General features: G+C 40.0%; 1 protein-coding gene across 1 annotated transcript in view; it reads left to right on the top strand.

Moving 5' to 3' along the window:
* The window catches only part of si:ch211-113g11.6 (uncharacterized protein LOC559008 homolog), a 41,993-nt gene extending 25,936 nt beyond the window's left edge, over positions 1-16,057 (top strand). The window contains exons 12-15 of the mRNA XM_042424259.1: positions 8,190-8,305; positions 9,115-9,287; positions 9,807-9,862; positions 11,279-16,057. Of these exons, the coding sequence (XP_042280193.1) occupies positions 8,190-8,305; positions 9,115-9,287; positions 9,807-9,862; positions 11,279-11,625 (692 nt within the window). The 3' untranslated portion in view covers positions 11,626-16,057. The remainder of the gene's footprint in view (positions 1-8,189; positions 8,306-9,114; positions 9,288-9,806; positions 9,863-11,278) is intronic.
* Positions 16,058-18,528: the final 2,471 nt, after the last annotated feature.

Genomic DNA, 18,528 nt, shown 5'->3' with positions numbered 1-18,528 from the left:
GTTGTTCCACACAAACTGTTATAAATTGACTTTTATTCAGTTTTAAGCCACATTTTCATGATAAATTTAGGTGGCTTTTAACTATGTCTTTTAGCCGGAAGAAGGATTTTAGTCATTGGACGTCTGGATCTTAAGTTATCAGAGAAGTAAACTGGGCAAACGTTAGCAGCAGCTCGGCTAACAGCCCCTCCAGGAAGTCTGGTGGTCACCAAACGTCGTTGGAGAAATATTGATTTTTTAGGTGAAACAGCTTTATTCAGTGTTTTTACCTGTAACCTCTGGGTCCGTTTGTTCTGGAGAGGAGGAGACCTCTGTGGGTAATTCAGCTCACAGTAATAACATCCCGAACGATGAACACTGGAGTAATCCTATCCCGGTGAAGCTGTTTATTTAACGACGAAGACAACAACTCCCATGATCCCTTGCTACTTCACACCGTCATCACACTTCGTCTTTTGTTATTGTTTTGATTGAGAGACCCCCTAGCGGCTGAAATTACATATTGTGCATTTAAGGCACAAAAACCACTTGATTAGGGGTTAGGGAAAGATCATAGTTTGGGTTAAAATTAAATAAAAAATAAAATAAAAACGGCCCTAAAAGTCCAGACGTCTTACTAAAAATACCCGGTTTTGTCGGTTGAAGCGGGAAGCGGGCATTGGTTTCAAGGTGGTCTTGAACCGCACTCTCTGCTGATTTCCAACTTTCAACTTGCTTCCAAAAAACTTCCTAACCATCCACTGACCTTCCTCCTCCTCCTCCTCCTCCTCCTCCTCATAATAAGAAAGTCAGCTCATATAGATCTCTACGTTTTCTTGAAATGTTAATATGCTACATATTACAGGTGCTGGAATGTAGATATTCAACGTATCTGTGGTTTGCAGAAATGTACAATGCCAACGTTTTATTCTGGCAACCAGGCTGTTTTGTAAAAAAGGCTGCAGAATTCGCTCTCTAATAACATTGAATGATTAGTAGATTCATTGTGAGGAGCAGCGGCGCTCACAATGTCATTCATTAAGGTTTTTGTGGCAAAATAAGTTCTAAAATCCAACAGTGATGCAGCAACAATCATAATCATGACATTTTTTAACTCACTGCTGCTCTCTCTCTCTCTTGCATCAGGTGACTAATACTGTGCAAACGTTGTCTCTTTCCATAAATGCCTTGTCATGTCACAGATGGATGAATGCCAACGATGTTACATATTCCATGTCTTAAAAGGGCTTTTAAGGTGGTCTACTGCCTACACGTCTTTAAATTAAAGCGAGCTGCTGCTGCTGCTGCTGCTGCTGCTTTAGTCAAAGTGGTGAATATAACTGTAAAAGCAGGAGAAAGATATATTGTGGGATGGAAGATGATGAGCAGATACATGGAGGCAGATGTTATAGGACACACACAGTAGACATCAGTTCCACATTAAGCTAAACGATTACAAGTAGCGTTCATAATGCTTGATTATGTTCTGAAATCTTCAAAAAGTAATAAGATATTCGTTTCAAATTTAATGAAACTCATTTCATTAATAAGTTTCATTTGTAAAGTAAATGGAATCATTTTTTCACTTTGAGTTTTTAAACACACATAAAAAGAATAAATTCATAAGAGATTTATTAAATGTACCAAATTACTAATTTGTTATCATTAAACACTCATATTATTTTATTTTTCATACAAAACTCGCCTTTTAGTCACAACTCCTGCTTCCTTTGTTAAAAAACATCACTTTGATTCCTAAATGGGCCAAATCTAAAAAGCAACAATTGATTTTTTTTTAACATTATTATTTTGGATTTGACTGAACAAACTGAACTAGAAACACAGCCATTATCTTGTAGTATGAGATTAAAGCCTCGGTCTGTAATTTGCAGATAAAAAAATGCACACCCACCACGACCATCAATAGCCTTGTTTCCATACAGATTATTACATGGTGCATTTTTCCATTTTAATATGTATTGTCTCATTCTTCTGCAGGATTTGGGAGTGTTTTAGTCTGATGTTTTGGCTAGAGACCTCCATCACACACTAATCTCCAGCCTCTTGCCTTCTATGTGTCTTTGTGTTTGTGTGAATATTTTTCCCTTTTGTTTTTTAATCTTTAATGCCATATTTCAGCAAACCAGAACACAGACACTCTTTGGCTGCTCAACACACTTCTCAGTCTCATGAAGAGGGACTAGACTGTAGGTGTCACGCTCAAGGGCACCTTGTTGACGGCTGTTATGAAAGTAGAGAACATTACTCACCTAATTTCCTATCATCTAATTCCCCCCACCGGCGGAGGCACACATCTTGTTATTCTAGTCACAGTCGTCTGGCAAAGTGATGTATTTGGAGGCAAAAGGAATTCACTTTAAAATGTTGACCTAGAACAAACTGACAGGGCGGTGCCATGCAGTGTGCAGAGTCCTAATTAGCTAAATAGCTTACTGTACAGTCTTATAACAGTTTAAAACCTGTCTAACTAGTCTCGGTGGGACTTATAAGATACAGACTAATGGAATGCTGCAGGATTTGACAAAATTAATTCCTGCCTTTTGATCACCAGCCAGCAAATAATGCAGCAGAATTTATGAATATAATGAATAGGGACTTCAATATCTGTCATCCTGAAAACATGGCAGGCAAGGATATTCACTGCAATCAGTTGCAAAACTACTCACATATTTGTATAGCTGATTAATGTCTCGTGTCTTTTCAAAAAGTATATTTAGTTAATTTAAAATCAAACTACTATAAAACTGTAGTTCCGCGATCATTTAAGTGATTGGTTTGATCATGTTTGTCCTTTTACAGACACTCAAAGCTCTGCATTAAAAACAGATGCAAGGGCCTGTGTTGCTGCGTTGTTTATTATGCCTGTGAGACGATAAAATATGATTCAGGAAGGCCGGTTCGATTAATGTATTCATGAGTCTAAAGGTTAATCAGATATCAAAACACAGCACAGGAATTTCTAATGCTATGAGACAGGATTTTTACAAGTTGAAAAGTTTATCCCTCCGTCTCAAAGATTGTGAGGTATACAGTGATCTACCAGGACTGGTCAAAGATTGTTGTCGAGCTTTTACTTGTGTACAGATATAATGTGTAGCCAGTATAAGATGGAGTTCTGTTGGTTAACATGCAAACATTTGCTAATTAGCCCTAAACACAAAGCATAGCCTTGGATGAAGGGGCTGTATTTAGTTTTACAGGTAGTTGGACATCAACTAAATTATTGGAGAAATTAGAATTGTGACCAGATAATGGCACTAGATAAAAAAAGATCACCAAATGTATCACAGTTTATCCTGAGGAGGACATTTCATGGCAATCCATCCAATTCAATCAGGAGAGACTCTCAGTTCTATAAAGAAAATGATGTTTATTTGAACAGCATGAGAGATGAAGTGTCTTTGGCGAATAGACTCCATTGTGATTTCACCGGATATGAAAGGGGGAGGATAATGCATGAGTAGAATAGGATAAATGGTGATAAATGGCGTGGATCTTGGTGGCGTAGGTCGCTGCTTCTGAAGGACTCGTCCTGGTGCGGAGAAGGCGAGATGGTTATCGGGGATGAAGAGGAGAGGAGCGAGCAGACGTCGAGGAGGTGGATGGATGGGGTGGAGGAGGGTCGCGATGATTGCTCTGAAATGACAGCTGACAGCGGCAGAGAGGGAAAACGGATTTTAAAGTTTGACAGCTGAGCCGTGATTGGCGGTTAGAGATCATGGAGGAATCTGATTTGATAACTAGGAGTGACGCCTCTAAATAGCTGATGTGAAGGCTGGTTATGAATGAATGGTTAAGATAGTCTTCCTGTCTGAAGCTCCATTAGCTGTCCAGACATTTCATTAAAAACCACAGATATCAACCTCATGGTGATATATGTCAGTAGGATTCATCATCTGGGGAGCATGAATGTCTGCAAAAACTTCTGTGCCAATCCATTTACTAGATGTTGAGATATTTCAAGATGAATAAAACAAATTACCTCACCGGTGGCACTAGATGAAAGTCAGAGAATCACTAGAGTTAGTAGGCATCATCCTCTGGCGACCATGAATGAATGGTAATCCATCCAATAGTGACTACTGTTACTGACTGATCAAACACATGTTGTCAAGTCATGTTGATTTACATTATCTGTTAAAAGTTGCTCTTGAACACATTACATAGACTGCTGCTGATGGCCAACAACAAATCATCATGAAAAGACAAACAAAACTCAGGAGAAACTTAAAACGGGTGAAATCACTGATTTGCTAAACTGAACTGCAAGTCCGCTCTCTCTCTCTCTCTGTCCGACTGCCTCCAACATGCTTAGTCGGCCAAATGTCTGCTGACAAGTGCCAGCTAGAACCGATAGAAGAATGTTGTGTCAAGGCTCTAAAGAGTCACTTAGGAAAAAAAAAAAACAGCAAAGGAGCTATGAAAGGTATTAGACCTTTGAGAGCCAGAGGAGAAACTGGGGCAGTTAGTCTCTGAAGCCGGGGACTGAAATAGAACAAAAGAAAGATTTCTATACCTTCAGTAACTCGTTGACAGATTGACCACCAAAACAAATAAAGCTGTTTGGACCATTTCAGTCGTAGGCGATACAGCAGAAAGCTCCCCTCAGGGATGGAAGAAATGTCACAGCCAAACACTTGTTTCAAGTTGACTTTATGTTTGATATCAGAAGCTATTTCTTTTCACACAGTGTGACATTCGAGGTGGCAATAGCTTAAAGGTTAGCGAGGCTGGGAATAATATGAGTTAGGTAAGTGAGTGACTGTAACAATTTGTAGAAGTTGCACATTTAGAGACAAGGGAAAAAGAGGTTTTTTTTAGCAAAAGACGGTGAGTTTGAATTTTTAAATCCAGAAAAATATGTCGACAGGGGATATTGAGAAGCACTTTGTCCTTCGGAGGGAATTACTGCCAAGATACCGATGAGCAAAGAGTATATTAGCTGTTCTGTCCAACAGTCAAAGCTGTTAAGTGTGTGTTAAAATAAATGTGTGTACCTGTATGGATGTAAAAAGGTAAAGGGAAGGTGATTCCTGTAAAAGAATATGTGCGCTCAGCAAACCCTCCCTGGATTAAAAAAAAAAAAAAAAAAAAACAGCAGCAGCAGATGCAGCAGAGTTCAGCATCATCACCCTTTTCCCCGCCTCACAATGTCTTGCTGCTATCTTTGTGCTGATACGCTGTTTTGATAAAAGAGCTAAAAATAGCGGTAGACAGGATTAAAGGATGATCATATGAGAATAAACTGGATAAAATGGTGAATGTTATCTGTGACTACAGAGAAAAAAGGGTTTGAAGTTTATGAAAAAAAAGAGACAAGGCAGTTTTTTAGGACAAAAGAAGTCTAGGTGACAGCAAGAACACGTGGCGAGCACATAATTACAAATGAAAAAGCGCCTGATGGAGGAAGTATTCAGGAAATGTAGATGTGAGATAAAAAGGTATCACTGTAATCACATTTTCACAGTGGGGGGAAGGTAAAATAATCTTAGATGTGACAAAAGACAAAACAAGTTAGAACGTCTTTTTGCAGTGTTCAAGTCATAATGTAGAAAGCAAAGAAGTGGTTGTTTGGAGGCAGTAAAGGATCGCAGCAAGGGAGCGCAAATAGAAATGACAGAGGAGCGTTTTCATTGGCTTTCAGTCCAATGAAAACGGACCGCACTCAGCAACAAAAAAGGTAATACTTAATAAAGAAATACTGAGCAGAGCAGGAGACTGTAACATCTATGAGAGTGATGCTGCACTTAGCTGCCTGGTATAGTGTTATAGGCTATTGTAGAAAACAGAGTCATAGCTCACAGTTAGAGTAATGACTCCTCTGTTTACAAAATCAAGTGGCATGCAAGACAGCACTATTGACTAACCGTGCAAAAAAAGAACAAAGGTGTATTAAATCCCTGCAGGCCTGCTGGAGCTTAGTACACCTTTGTTCAGGAAACAGGAAGCCCATTCTTGAACTCATAATGCGGACTTTAGTTGGACGGAATGAGAGATCGGAGTAAATATTCACACAGACCTGGTGCTGTGAAGCCCATTTGTGCAGCACTGGACATCGTTTTTCCACGTTGAAATCACAAACACCAAAAGTTCCAAAAGCAGAATAATTAGCTAAAACAAGCTATGCTGCAGGCCTTCTGTTTCAGCCAGTAGTAATGATAGACTTGATGCAATTAACAAACTTGTTCATCTTAACTTTTACTAATTAACTTCTGTTTGGCAGAAGCCACCTGTGATAATTGCTAATCGAGCTGTTAACTGCAATCCACTAATCATTGCAGCAACATTAGCTTGGCTGAAAGAGCACTGCAGTTTGGTTATTACATTTTTTTGTTGTTGTGTGAACAGACTCTTGGCAGACATTTTGACTTGTCAAAGTAGGAAAAAGCAAAGGTGGAATTATTGACATTAATGATGGCTGCCTTCCATTTAAGAGAGCCAGTTTTATGCTCTGGTATTGTGTGTGCTTACTCACTGACATGACGATACTGAAACAATTAATGGTTTGGAGCCATCGTTAATGTTAATGTTTACATCTGTGCTTTACATGCTTTGACAAATCAAAATGCCTGCAGTGCAAAGGGTCCATAGAGTAGTGAAGTTGTCTCAGAGCTGTTTCCAGATACGTTTTTCACACCTTAAGGGACAAGTTCACCATTTTTCATGTCTGTCTGAAAACAACAGTCAGGTGTCCATGTGAAAATCCAGACCCTAACGCTAACCCTAAATACAAATACGTTATTCAGCAAAGCACAAATAGTGGGTTTTTTACGAATATTTGGTTGATACAAATATTTTAAAAATGATTTGTTTTCAGGAAGAAAAAAAAAGTTAAATACCTGTGCACAGGTCGGTTACATCACTATCTCAGTCTCTCTCCTCTGCTCCACTGTTACGTCTATCAGCAGGTCTCAACGAGGGGAGTCACATCCACCTGCTACATGACGCACATTTCCTAATTTGGACATCACTCCTGGAGTTGAGGGTGTTCCTTAGAGATAAAGCTGAGCTACTGACACAAGTGAAGTGCTCCCAAGACAACACTTCATGAACACTTATCGTAACACTTTAATTTTCTAAAATTAAAAGCGTAATGAAAACAAAAATCTATCTGAAGCTTATATGAGCAGTCTGAGTTAGTCATTTCAAGTGGATATTTGCCACATTTACAGTCTTTTTAGCATCAAATTCCCTCTTTGTGTTTCCCTGTTGAGCTGCAGTCATAATGTAATGATACTATACACTGCCAGATTAATCTGCAATCAGGTCCATGGATCCTTTGAACCGCCCTCAGTCCAGTCTTTGTGCTTGTAGTATTCCTACCTGGCCCCAGGTTTGCTGTGTGGTAATTTGATTTAATGCAAATAAATTTAGGAATAAAAAGAATGAAAATGTAATAATGCAGGTCTTGAAATAGATTTTGACACAGAGCCCAAGTAAAGCAGGACCTTAAGACCCGTATCATGATAATATGCTACAGTGGTGCAACATAGTTTTAATTAAACTAGCAGAACCAGTTGGTCTGGAACCTCTGGGACTCCAGTTATCTGCTGTGCTCAATTTGTAATCCAGACTTTATACAATAATGTAGGTCAATGTCACGGCCATTGGTTACAAATATTTCAACATAGTTTTTCATAATATTAGTATGTCAAATAGCACTTGTCTGCTGTTGCTATGGAAAGGATCCCAGCCGGAGGCCAAAATAGAAGTACTAGGACATTGAATGATGCATCACATCATTCAGGGAACAAAACATAGCATTGAAGTTCTGTAATCGCCCCAGAATCCAAAGTTACTTTATTTCCACAGCTGAATTTATTCAAGGAGTTCATAAGAGTTCAACCTCATCATTAGCAGTATGAGTAACAGACTTCCTCTACCGTATTATTGTGGTCACAGTATGGTTTTTGCTCTATTCATTGAGGTTAAACATGGCTGGTTACACTATTTCTCTTTCCAGAAAAAAACTCTTCCTTCAAAATGATTGTTCAGAAAACTTCTAAAACTCTAGTCTGCCTTACAAAAATGGAAGCTGTGCAAGTGGAAACACTTTGGGCAGCACAACAGAGGCCGTAGCACAGATAGAGAGAAAACCAGGATGCACAAATTTTGACAAATGACAGGACTGTTGTGTATGTGGAAGACCTGTCATATAGACCTGTCTCTTTTTCTCCTTATTTCAACAGAGCAAGGAAAAGTTCTCAAAGTTCTTCACACCAGCGAGGGAGTCTTCATCATATCTCAGTACTCGATGTTTCACAATGAGGGTCCTGTTCTAAACATGGCTATCGACTCCCAAAAGGTATGATGTATAATGTTACACTGGGTGTTTTCAGTTGCATTCCTGCTTTCATCATAAATAAGACATCATGCTGAGAGAAGCAGCAGAGTCAGGAAGATTAATTATAGCTGCATAACGTAACAATAAAGTGGGAAAAAAAAGGAATTTATACTGTAATCGTAGCGTTTGTTCATTGTTTGAGTTCAATCATTAAAGGTTTCTCAAACAATAAGAAAGTCAGGTGGTTGTTACAGCACCACCATCAGAGAAAAATGCTCCCGCAGTTTAATCTGCATCATTTTTGGATGACACTAAATTGTTTGGATTTTAATTTATGGCAAGGAAATATTGAGAAAATAAACACATGGTGTTTCCAAAAATTAGAATTGGAAAAATAAAACCAGAAATTCTTTTGAAATTGTTTCCTGAGCATAATTAATTGCTCACTCATTTCTCTAATGAAATCTCTACAGAATTAAACATTTTTGCCAGAATTTCAATTTAGACGATACATGGCCACTGGCTTTTTTAGGTTTGATTGCCTAACAGATGAATGAGGGAATTAATACATGAATTAATATGCTTATATAGATGAATGAGACCATTTAATCTTCCATTTGGGATCACCAACTCTTCAGTCTAGTTAACAATTTTATTGTATCATGCTACCCTGAAAATTAAACAGACCAGGGAAGAAACTGACTGCATATCATTATTTTGGCATAAAAATGGTGAAAATGTAGTACATTTTTGCACTGAATTATTCAAAAAAAATATTAATGTTGTTATTGACTCACATAGGCTATTCTGTTTATCTTTTTCCTTCTTAGGGACACCTGTATGTTGCTACAGCGATGGAGGTCCAGCGACTGCCCCTGGCTGACTGCGGTCGCTATGGCGACACATGCAGGGAGTGCATCCTTTCTCGGGATCCGTATTGCGGCTGGGACAGGGCCAGGAGGAAGTGCATTGCCATCCCGCCTGGATACAACGTCACGACTGGGTATGATTAGATATGACGTCGCTGCTGAAGAGCTATTGGCTGTTTTTTTTTTACACAAGCTGACAAAAGATGAGAGGGACGATTAGAGCATTAGAGATTTTAAGAACATCGTCTCAATACTTTCAGAGAGAGAAAAAAAAAAGCTTTGTGTGTTCTGACAATCATTGGCCCTGAGGTGATGAAACATGCTTTAACTGTGAAGAAACTGCAGTTCAAAGAAAAACACCACGATCACCAAAAACACCAAAAATGTCTTGTTGATTGTGTTTCACGTGGTTAATAAAATGCTTTTGTTTTAATGGATCTTATGCATTTCTAATTTTAAGAAAACATATGAAAATCAATCTGTAATAAGAATCTGGCTCAGTTTTCTCCCCTCACCCCCCCCCCCCCCTTGACATTGTTGAATGATTTGTCTCTGTATGTTTTAATTTACCAGTAGGTTGATGTTGGGGCCCATAAGCTATTTGTGAAACTATTTATTGCAGCTAATTTGTCCTTTCCATTATTTTCCAACAGGGCACTCATTCAGAATCTGGACCATTCAAACTCCTCAGTTTGCGGGGAAGCTGCTGGTGAGCCCTTATCTGCTCTCTCCCACTCTCTGTATCTTAATTAAACCAAAACAGGAACCTTTCTGAGCAGCTACAGTAAAAAGATGATTATCATATAATTGTGCAGAGTCCAAAAACCCACAGGGAGATTTTTTTTTTTTTTAATATATATCAAGGGCTGCCCTGCTTCGGAGCTCAAAACCTAGTTATAACCTCGACTAATCATGACAATTACTCCCCTCTGAAGGGAAGGATATCTCCTTAAGGGATCTTATTTCAACATTGCATTTATTTCCAGTTGTGTCAGAAGGTGTCCCACCTGTGGAGACATTTACAAGTTTCGGTCCCACTACCCAGAAAATAATACTTAAGATGATGAGAAGTAATGTGTTTTAATCATTTCATTGATATCTTGGAGTTCTTCAGCAATTGCACAAAACACAGCAATCATCATTATTTTTAGAGTTTAAAAAACCCATAGTTAACCACAATTATAACACATTCTGCAATTGTGCTATTCTACCAAGCTCTGGTGGACATAATACAAATGGTGCATGAAATATTATATTTTTCGCTGCCATTTTTGTTGATGAATGAAGGGTCCCGGAGAGGACAAGGATGTGGAAAATTAGTTTTATTATGCAATATCAACCACATTCAGAATTGTCAAACCAATTATTTTGTAATCATGGAAACACGTACTTCACAGCTTGTTGCGCAGACATCACAAAGCAATTACTTGTTATAATAAAATGGCAAAATAATGACCACATAATAACAATTTTTGTAATCAGCAGAAGAACATTTAAAAATGATATTTCCCTTGATGTTATGTAGGTACTGTAAGAGCTCGTCAGGTGATTACTTGGGGCGGGACTCTTGACACCTTAGATTTTCTGATGATGAAGGTTAAAACTCTGGATGCAGCGGTCCTAATTTCTGAAACTGAAAATATATCGCCTCAGTGTGATGTCTTTCTCTTGTAAAGATCACGGTCAGATTAACCTGTGAGGCAAAAATGATATGTGGCCCCTCTTGGCACAGTGCCCCTGTACAAGACAGGTAATAATGAAAGGCAGTTATCACTCCAGTTGATAATGTACTTCAGTGATGCATACCGTATTCCCAAATTAATTTGGCAACCGCAAACCAACTGACACATAATGAATATTGAGACTTTGGATCCCTGAAGGTCTGGAGCCCTTCTTGCTAGATCTATTAAACAATAGATGTTTAAAGCAGCAAATATAAAAATGATCTGGATATGGACTAAATCATTATTGTGTTAGATATTACAGGTGTTGACAGATATACTGTATATGTTAATGTTAATACCACTATTAATAAGTCTCTCTAAGTGCAATTACTTTGTCAACACCACACATTTGAAACAATTAATTTTGGTATAAAACTCTTTATATTTTTTTACCCCGACAGCGCTGAAGCTGCGTCGAACTTCCCCCAGAGAGGTGATGGTGCAGTCCAACACCTCCATCTTTCTCCCCTGCCCGGTGCACTCCTTCCACGCCACCTACCGCTGGGAGAAAGACAACTGCGCCAAGAACTACCCGTGCCTCTTCTCCGGGGACTTCTGCGTCCTGGGGCCGGTCGTTGACACGCCTCTCAAGGAAGGCGTTTTCCGCTGCATGGCCACCGAGGACGGATTCAAGGTGGAGGTTATCTCTTTTAGGCTGGTGAACGACGGCAGGCTCTTGGCCGCCTCCCTGGCCTCCACCTTGGGGCCGTCGCTCCTGCTCGCTGTGGCTACCCTGTGGCTTCATTAACTGCAGCTAACGCTAATGCTAACCCCTCATCCTTACTGGCTCCCAATGACAAGGAGCGGCTGTTAGGAGGTTAGGTTCGCAGAGCATTGAAGTACATGGTTGGGTTGTATGGTGTAAATTCACCTTATTCCATATTAATTTTTAGAAGAAAAACTCCAGAAAACATCAGAATGAGTGATTAAATTCATTGTTTTTTTTAGCATAAAACAACACATCTGCAGCTGCAGCTTTCTTAAATGAGAACAAAACTGGAAAAAACATACATTAACATTCAAAACTAAAGTGACTAGGAGTTACTGTCCATGAATTGACATGTCTTGCAAGTTCAAACTAGATTCAACCATGATGAGGTGCTTTGCGAACCTTTCTTCTCTGACTCAGAAAGATATACATATCCTATGAGTTGGGCAAAAAAAACAAAAAAACACCAATACCAGGCCAATTCTTTTTACCATTTCTTTACTTATTTTGACTTAATTGTGCTTATTTGTGAATATGTAAACCTTTAATACCGCTCTTACATCCTATCATTCATCTTGTTAAACATTGGTATAGCTCATTAGTACTTAGAAAAAAATGTCTGGTATTGAAATTTAAAAAGCCTTAACACTTCTGGGACATAAACTCCTAAGCACAATTTTGCAGTCAAGGCAGAATACTGCAGACTCGGTTGGACTTGGCGCTATAATTAGTGCAGCTGAGTCTAACAACATCACAGGGAGGAAGTGTCAGCTTTTTGACAGGAAGTAGGTGGGTGGGCAAGAGCTCATTCTCGAACATCACTGTGTCTCAGCACCTCCTCCTCAGACGAGGCAGTTTCTTGCATCTTTTTATCAGATGGTATCAGACATCATTATTACGCCTTGTTCACAGCTTTGTCCATTGTTTTTCTTTATACATGCAATCGTCCTTTCATCCTCCCAAGAGAATCAGGATGTGAAAAACATAACATCGCCTACAACTCCTTTGGAAAAAAAAAGTTACTTAAAGTTAGCTGCATGCATCAAACCGCCCTCAGAATCTTTGAACAGCAAACTCATGAAATAATTAACTTCTTCTGTATCAACCACTGCGGAAATTTTAATTCTGGATGTTTTCTATTGGGTAATTTACTATGGAGAGATGATGGTTGCAAGTTTTGTCAAACAGCTGTGATCTTCTTGCTAATTCTGTGTATATTAGTGCAAAAATCCCAAGTGTCCATCAGTTTTTTTCGGAAACAGAGAGCGAACAGCGACAACGGGAGAGGAGCTGCAAATGACATTCAATTTCTGTCAAACCGACAATGCGTAAAGATGTGAACAAGGTGTTAACGCTATAGCAATTTCAGTGAACACATACTTACATTACAGTATCATAAGGGCAGATGGAGCTAAATGGAAATGCATAGTAGAGTTACATTTCATAGTTTGCCAGGAGAAAAAAAAAAAAGGCTTTTACTTAGATCTGTGAAGTATGTTCTGTATTTTATTGCTCTGCTGATGCTGATTTTTACCATTGCTGCCTATGTATGTGACAATTTGTCTTGATGGTTTGGGTTTTTATGCCATTGTTAAGAATGTGATATGTAACCATTGACTGCTTTGCCTCTTTCCCCAGGGACATCAGTGCAAATAGACAAGAAAATGGTTATTTTTTTCCGATCTTGTATCTCTATACTGTGAAACAAAAGGCTTGACAGATTCCAACAAGATGCTTCACTGATGTACAGCAGCAACCACAACCAGAGGCGAGAACAGTGGCTTTCTTAGGATCATGCTACGAACACGTCTGCGACAACGACCTTTAAACGTTCCCCCGACGACACGAAACGTATTAATACTCAGAAGGTAGATTAAAAGCTGAATGTAAAAAGAAACAAAAGTCGTGAATGTAGCTGCAGTTCAACAGCACTGAAAATGCCAAAAGCACGCCGATCCTCATGAATACTGATCAGCTGACTGAAGTAGGCTTGTGTGGTGATGAATTATGCAGCGGATTAGCATGTTCTCCAGAGCTCTGATAATTATCATTCAGTAATGTTACATAAATCTGGCTGTGCTGAGCCCTCCACAGCGGCAGAAATGTCATTAATAACTAATTAGACAATGGAGCTGGTTCGTCATGCACTGTATTAAAGAATTCACACTGTCAGGGATAAGAGCAGCGGGCTTGTTCTCAGCTGTGAAAAAGCTCAAAGCAGTGCCATATTTTCTCACTCAGCTTGGTTGTGTGTTGCTGCTCGGGGGATCTGCTCGCTTGCTGCATTGCACTGATGCGGGCTACTGACTGTGCCAAAAAAAATGGAAAAAAAAAATCACAAAAACAAAGCTATGTTGAGCCACCTTTATCTGGCGTTTAAATGTTTCTTCTTATGTTCGTTCGCTTTTTACCTCGCATTATATTTTTTGTACCAGACAAACCCTGAGCATGTGTGTACACCGTCGGTCTTCCCACAACTCAAACTCACAAACACAAACCTACTGCAGGTCTAAACATGCATACTAATCATCTTTGTGTCTCTGTGTCGCCACCAGGGTGGGAAATTAACACCAGTCACCAGCCAAGCGTTTAGTAGAGGCTGTTAAAGTCCATGCTGCCAGACATTGTGACAGAAAGCTATTTAACATACGGTACAAAGGCGCGCTCAGAGGCATTTTCTTGTGTAACGTCCTGTATAGCTATAAATGCTGTGTAAGTGTCGTTGTGGTTTGACTCAGAAAGCTGTGATCACAAGCCAGTATGGGATGCTAGTGTCATCCAATGCTAATTAGGCAAAAAAATGCATTAGCCAGTGTTACTATTAGTTTTAATCCTGTTACTAATAGCTTCTTAACTGTGTCCCAATTCCATACTATATGCTAATAGACTGTCTGTCTACAGTTTCCTAACAAGTGACCTCATTGCTGTGGAAATAATACCTGCTTTCTATAGGTCTCGGTGGATGGTGTACAAAGCGTGTGACCTTTAGATGGGAGACCACGATTCACCTATGCTACCATGAATGTTGGTTTCTTTTAACCAGCGACCATGATGTTTCACATAGCTGAATAGTTTTAATCGCCTAAACCTACCTTGGCCATGGAGATGGCAGATCAGAAAATGGCCGAGAGGCATTTTAGTCTACTTTATAATTCATATGAATGTCAAAATATTAGAAACACCTCTAAGTATACAACCCAATACAGCTAAACAGCACCACAAACCACAGCCTCCAAAATGACCATAAAATAAACAACTTTCTGAAACAGAGACAATAAAAACTGAACATTACCTTCATGAAAGTAGGATTTAATGCAGGGCTGTAGTATAACACTGCATTAGTCTTATTTAGGGTGTAACCTAATAAACTGGCAAGTTAGTGCAAGAGCATTATGACATTAAATGTATTCACAATGCTAGCATTTATGGCGGTTGAGAACACAAGAAAGTACAAATAATGCAATGCAACAATGGAAGCTAATGTCAAATTTGTCAAATACATTTAGATGTATTCATTAGTACATCACAAAAACAAGTGAGGTACACACCAACCCACAGTAAATCATGGAAAAGCCTTTCAAGAATAAGTGCCGCTACTTATTTTTAAGGATTACTTCCGTCACTGGAGGCGGTGATGGAAGTTGCTCCTCCTCTCAGCTGTTACATCATAAACACATTATAGGTCATTATGCTATAGTGTGAATTTGGGACAAAGGGTTTGTTTTTTCTCGTCAGGACAGGATGACGTGTCACAGAGTGTTTAACATGGTTACTGAGTCGTTGCTGTGCAGAGCTGATTGTATTTTACCCTCTCATGAGGAGCAGCACTGGTCCTCAGGCAGGTGGAAACACGCCTCCATCATTCAGCACTTTACCCAATCGTCATCTTCAGCTCGACAGGGCTTTGCTTTAATATCCGCTCTTTTTCCGGCTAAGATTTATAGCATTTACCAACACGTGCTGTAATCAAACCACATCTCCGCTCTGTTCAAGTCCTTGCTTTGATATGGATATTCACATGGCTGCTATATCAAAATTCAGTTATCGCTCATGCACTTACATCAGCTACCATCAGCCAGTCTGATAAAAGCTAATCTCCTTCAAAGCAAGCTCTTGATTTGCCTTCAGGAAACCATTTTGGCGGATCACGTTGTCTGCTGTAAATGAATCAGCGTCGAGTGAAGCAGGTCGCTGTTTTGTTTGCTCTGGGGTTTTGAGTGTCAAGTACTGTACATGATGTGTGCCCACAATTCTGTGTCTTGATATATCTAATTTTAAAAGTAACATGCCAAACTCTTATTATTATTAAAAAAAAAGAGATTTATATTGGTGCCATGCCAGTCTAATGCCATCTCATAACATGTATTTTTAAATAACAAATATCTATAGTGCAATAGATATTCATGTAACAAATCCATATTGACATGTGTTTCCCTGAACATGTGCGGTGAAAATTAATAAAATATAAATATAAAGAAACAATATGTTGTCTTTATTTGAAAGCACTATGAAACTGAATGACATAATATTTTATTTAAAATGTACCTGTTAATGATGATGTAATTATAGTATTTATATTATATTAAGAGTATCATTAATGATAGAGATTGTGTATTAAGGTATTTTTAATGGATTACCTGCACGTGCAAGGGATGTTTGAGTAAACCTTCCCTAAAACTGACCAAATAAAATGGAAGTCAACCCTTTCTTTGTATTTTTTAGAGGGGTTTGTTTTATCCATCCTCAAATATGGGATAAACATATCGAATATTTAAAATACTGAAAAATAAGTAGTAGATATTAAGTAGGACCACTCTGCAGATCGACATAGGCAGGAGCATTCTGGAGGTCGACGTCATGGGTGACACAGCTCTGGAGGTCACTGACACTGAGGGTCGAGGCATCAACGAAGCCACTTAGAGGGGCAGCCAAGAGGCTGGAGGTCAACAGAGACGGCCGAGTACTGGAGGTCTGGCAGGATGTTGGCAGAGACGGACGACGGCTGGAGATCTTCTTGGGCACCAGTGGAGACGGTCAGTGGGTGATGGTCTGGCATGGTCTGACTGGGTGTCAGCGGAGATGGTTGACAGCTCATGGTCTGGCCGGATGTCAGCGGAGACAGCTAAATGCTGAAGATCTGGCAGGGAGTCAGCATGGGCAGCCAACTACTGAAGGTTTGGCTTCAGCTGGGTGTCGGCAGGGGCAGCCGACTGCTGGAAGTCTGACTGGGTGTCAGCAGGGGCGGCTGACGGCTCGGGAACAAGCTGGGCATCAGTTGTGGTGCTGGGCAGTGAGGATTCATTGGCGCTGGGCGGTGCAGAGGAGCTGAACAGTAGAGAAAGCCAACAGCCTCGGGAATTATAGAGACCACGCTTTTTTCTGGGGGGCTCCTAAATGAGGGTACCCCTGGAAAATGGCAAGGTGAGACCCATAGAAAGGGGACTGCTGGGGGTCTTCATGGGCAGGATCAGGCAGGAGGCTAGCTGACTCTGCGGCAGAAGTAGACTGAAGGCTAGCAGACTTGAAGACAGGCTGAAGACAAGCAGGCCCAAAACTAGCAGACTGGGTAGCAGGCTCAGCACATGAGGTTGCTGGACAGGCAACAGGGGACGTAGGGGATCCAGACAAGGGTTATGGCAGATCAGGTGCAGAACCTTCAGGCAGGGCACTAGGTGGAGCTGAAACAGGATCTGCAGCTATGTAGTTGTCACAATCTCCGCCTGATCAGGCAAACATGTCCAAAGGGTGAAGGTAGGCAGGCAGGTCAAAAACAGTCAGAAGGTCAAAACCACAGGAACAGGTGTTGTGGATATTTTGAGCGATGGTCAGCAGTGGAGAAAAGCGCACACGAGACTTTTGATGTCTTAATGCTGAAAATGTTTATTGAAAGCACTCGGCCAAGTGGAGAACCAAAAACCGTAAACACCGGAGTGTTTTGGTCCGATGCTGTCTCTTTCCATTCTGCCCTCTGAATGTCTGAGTCCTAGTCTTTATCAGCCTACAATATGAAAAATTAGTCTGATTGGTTCACTAGTTTCTAAACAAGGGACTGCACTTTACCCGTGACCATTTAAGTCACGTTGCATGCAATTTGAGCATCTGACTGTGTCATCCACCTATCTGTGTTGTTTAGGGAAGCCTCCTCTGACCTTGGTAACCATGGAAATGCTGATGTACCCTCTATCAGAGAGGTTTCTGCCTTCCCCAAAACATCACAGACAGCTGAAGTCTCAAGGAGAAGATATCTTAATCTCTGATAAAGAATTACAGTGTGACCTCAAAGCCAAGCTTGACCCAATGTAACCCAATTTGTAACCTCTAAAGATGGAAAATTCCACAACAACAGGTATGAATGACTGAGACCTGAATACTATGTACTGAGCAGCTGATGAGGGAATGGGCAGCAGGTGCAGACAGTTACAGAGTGGCAACAGGTGAGCAGGTGGGTGCAGAAAACAGGAAGGAAAGTCCGGGGACATCTGGTGGACAGGTGGAGAACTGCAAGGATAAGGAAGCGAGTGCTGGGCTGAGGACAGAGGCAGAAAGGGCGAAGGAAACACATGAACAAGGCAGGAATCGTGATATGAATGAAGGTTTTTATGTGTTTGATATGTTTTCAGGGGTAAATCAAGGACTAATTAAGACTATATTAAGGGATTTTGTTTTATAGTGAGAAGAGAGAGAGATGTGTGAATGAGACATTTATTTCACACTTTTAACATTTGTTTTACTTAATTTTTAATTACATCTGAGGTTAAGATGGAGACTACAGTGCATATTTAAGTTTGTTTCAGTGATAAAAACAGTGTATAACAAAGAATAGAGGTGCATGTAGACCTTACCACATGTTGAATATTGTGGATATCTGCACAGATTATCTGCACAAAATGGTTGATGCTCAGTTGGAGCTGCCTGTCAAGATAAGAAGGTTCCATCACCATC

Source organism: Thunnus maccoyii, chromosome 10 (assembly GCF_910596095.1).
Source record: "Thunnus maccoyii chromosome 10, fThuMac1.1, whole genome shotgun sequence".
NCBI classification, from domain to species: Eukaryota; Metazoa; Chordata; class Actinopteri; order Scombriformes; family Scombridae; genus Thunnus; species Thunnus maccoyii.
This window is presented reverse-complemented; position numbering and strand designations above follow the sequence as displayed.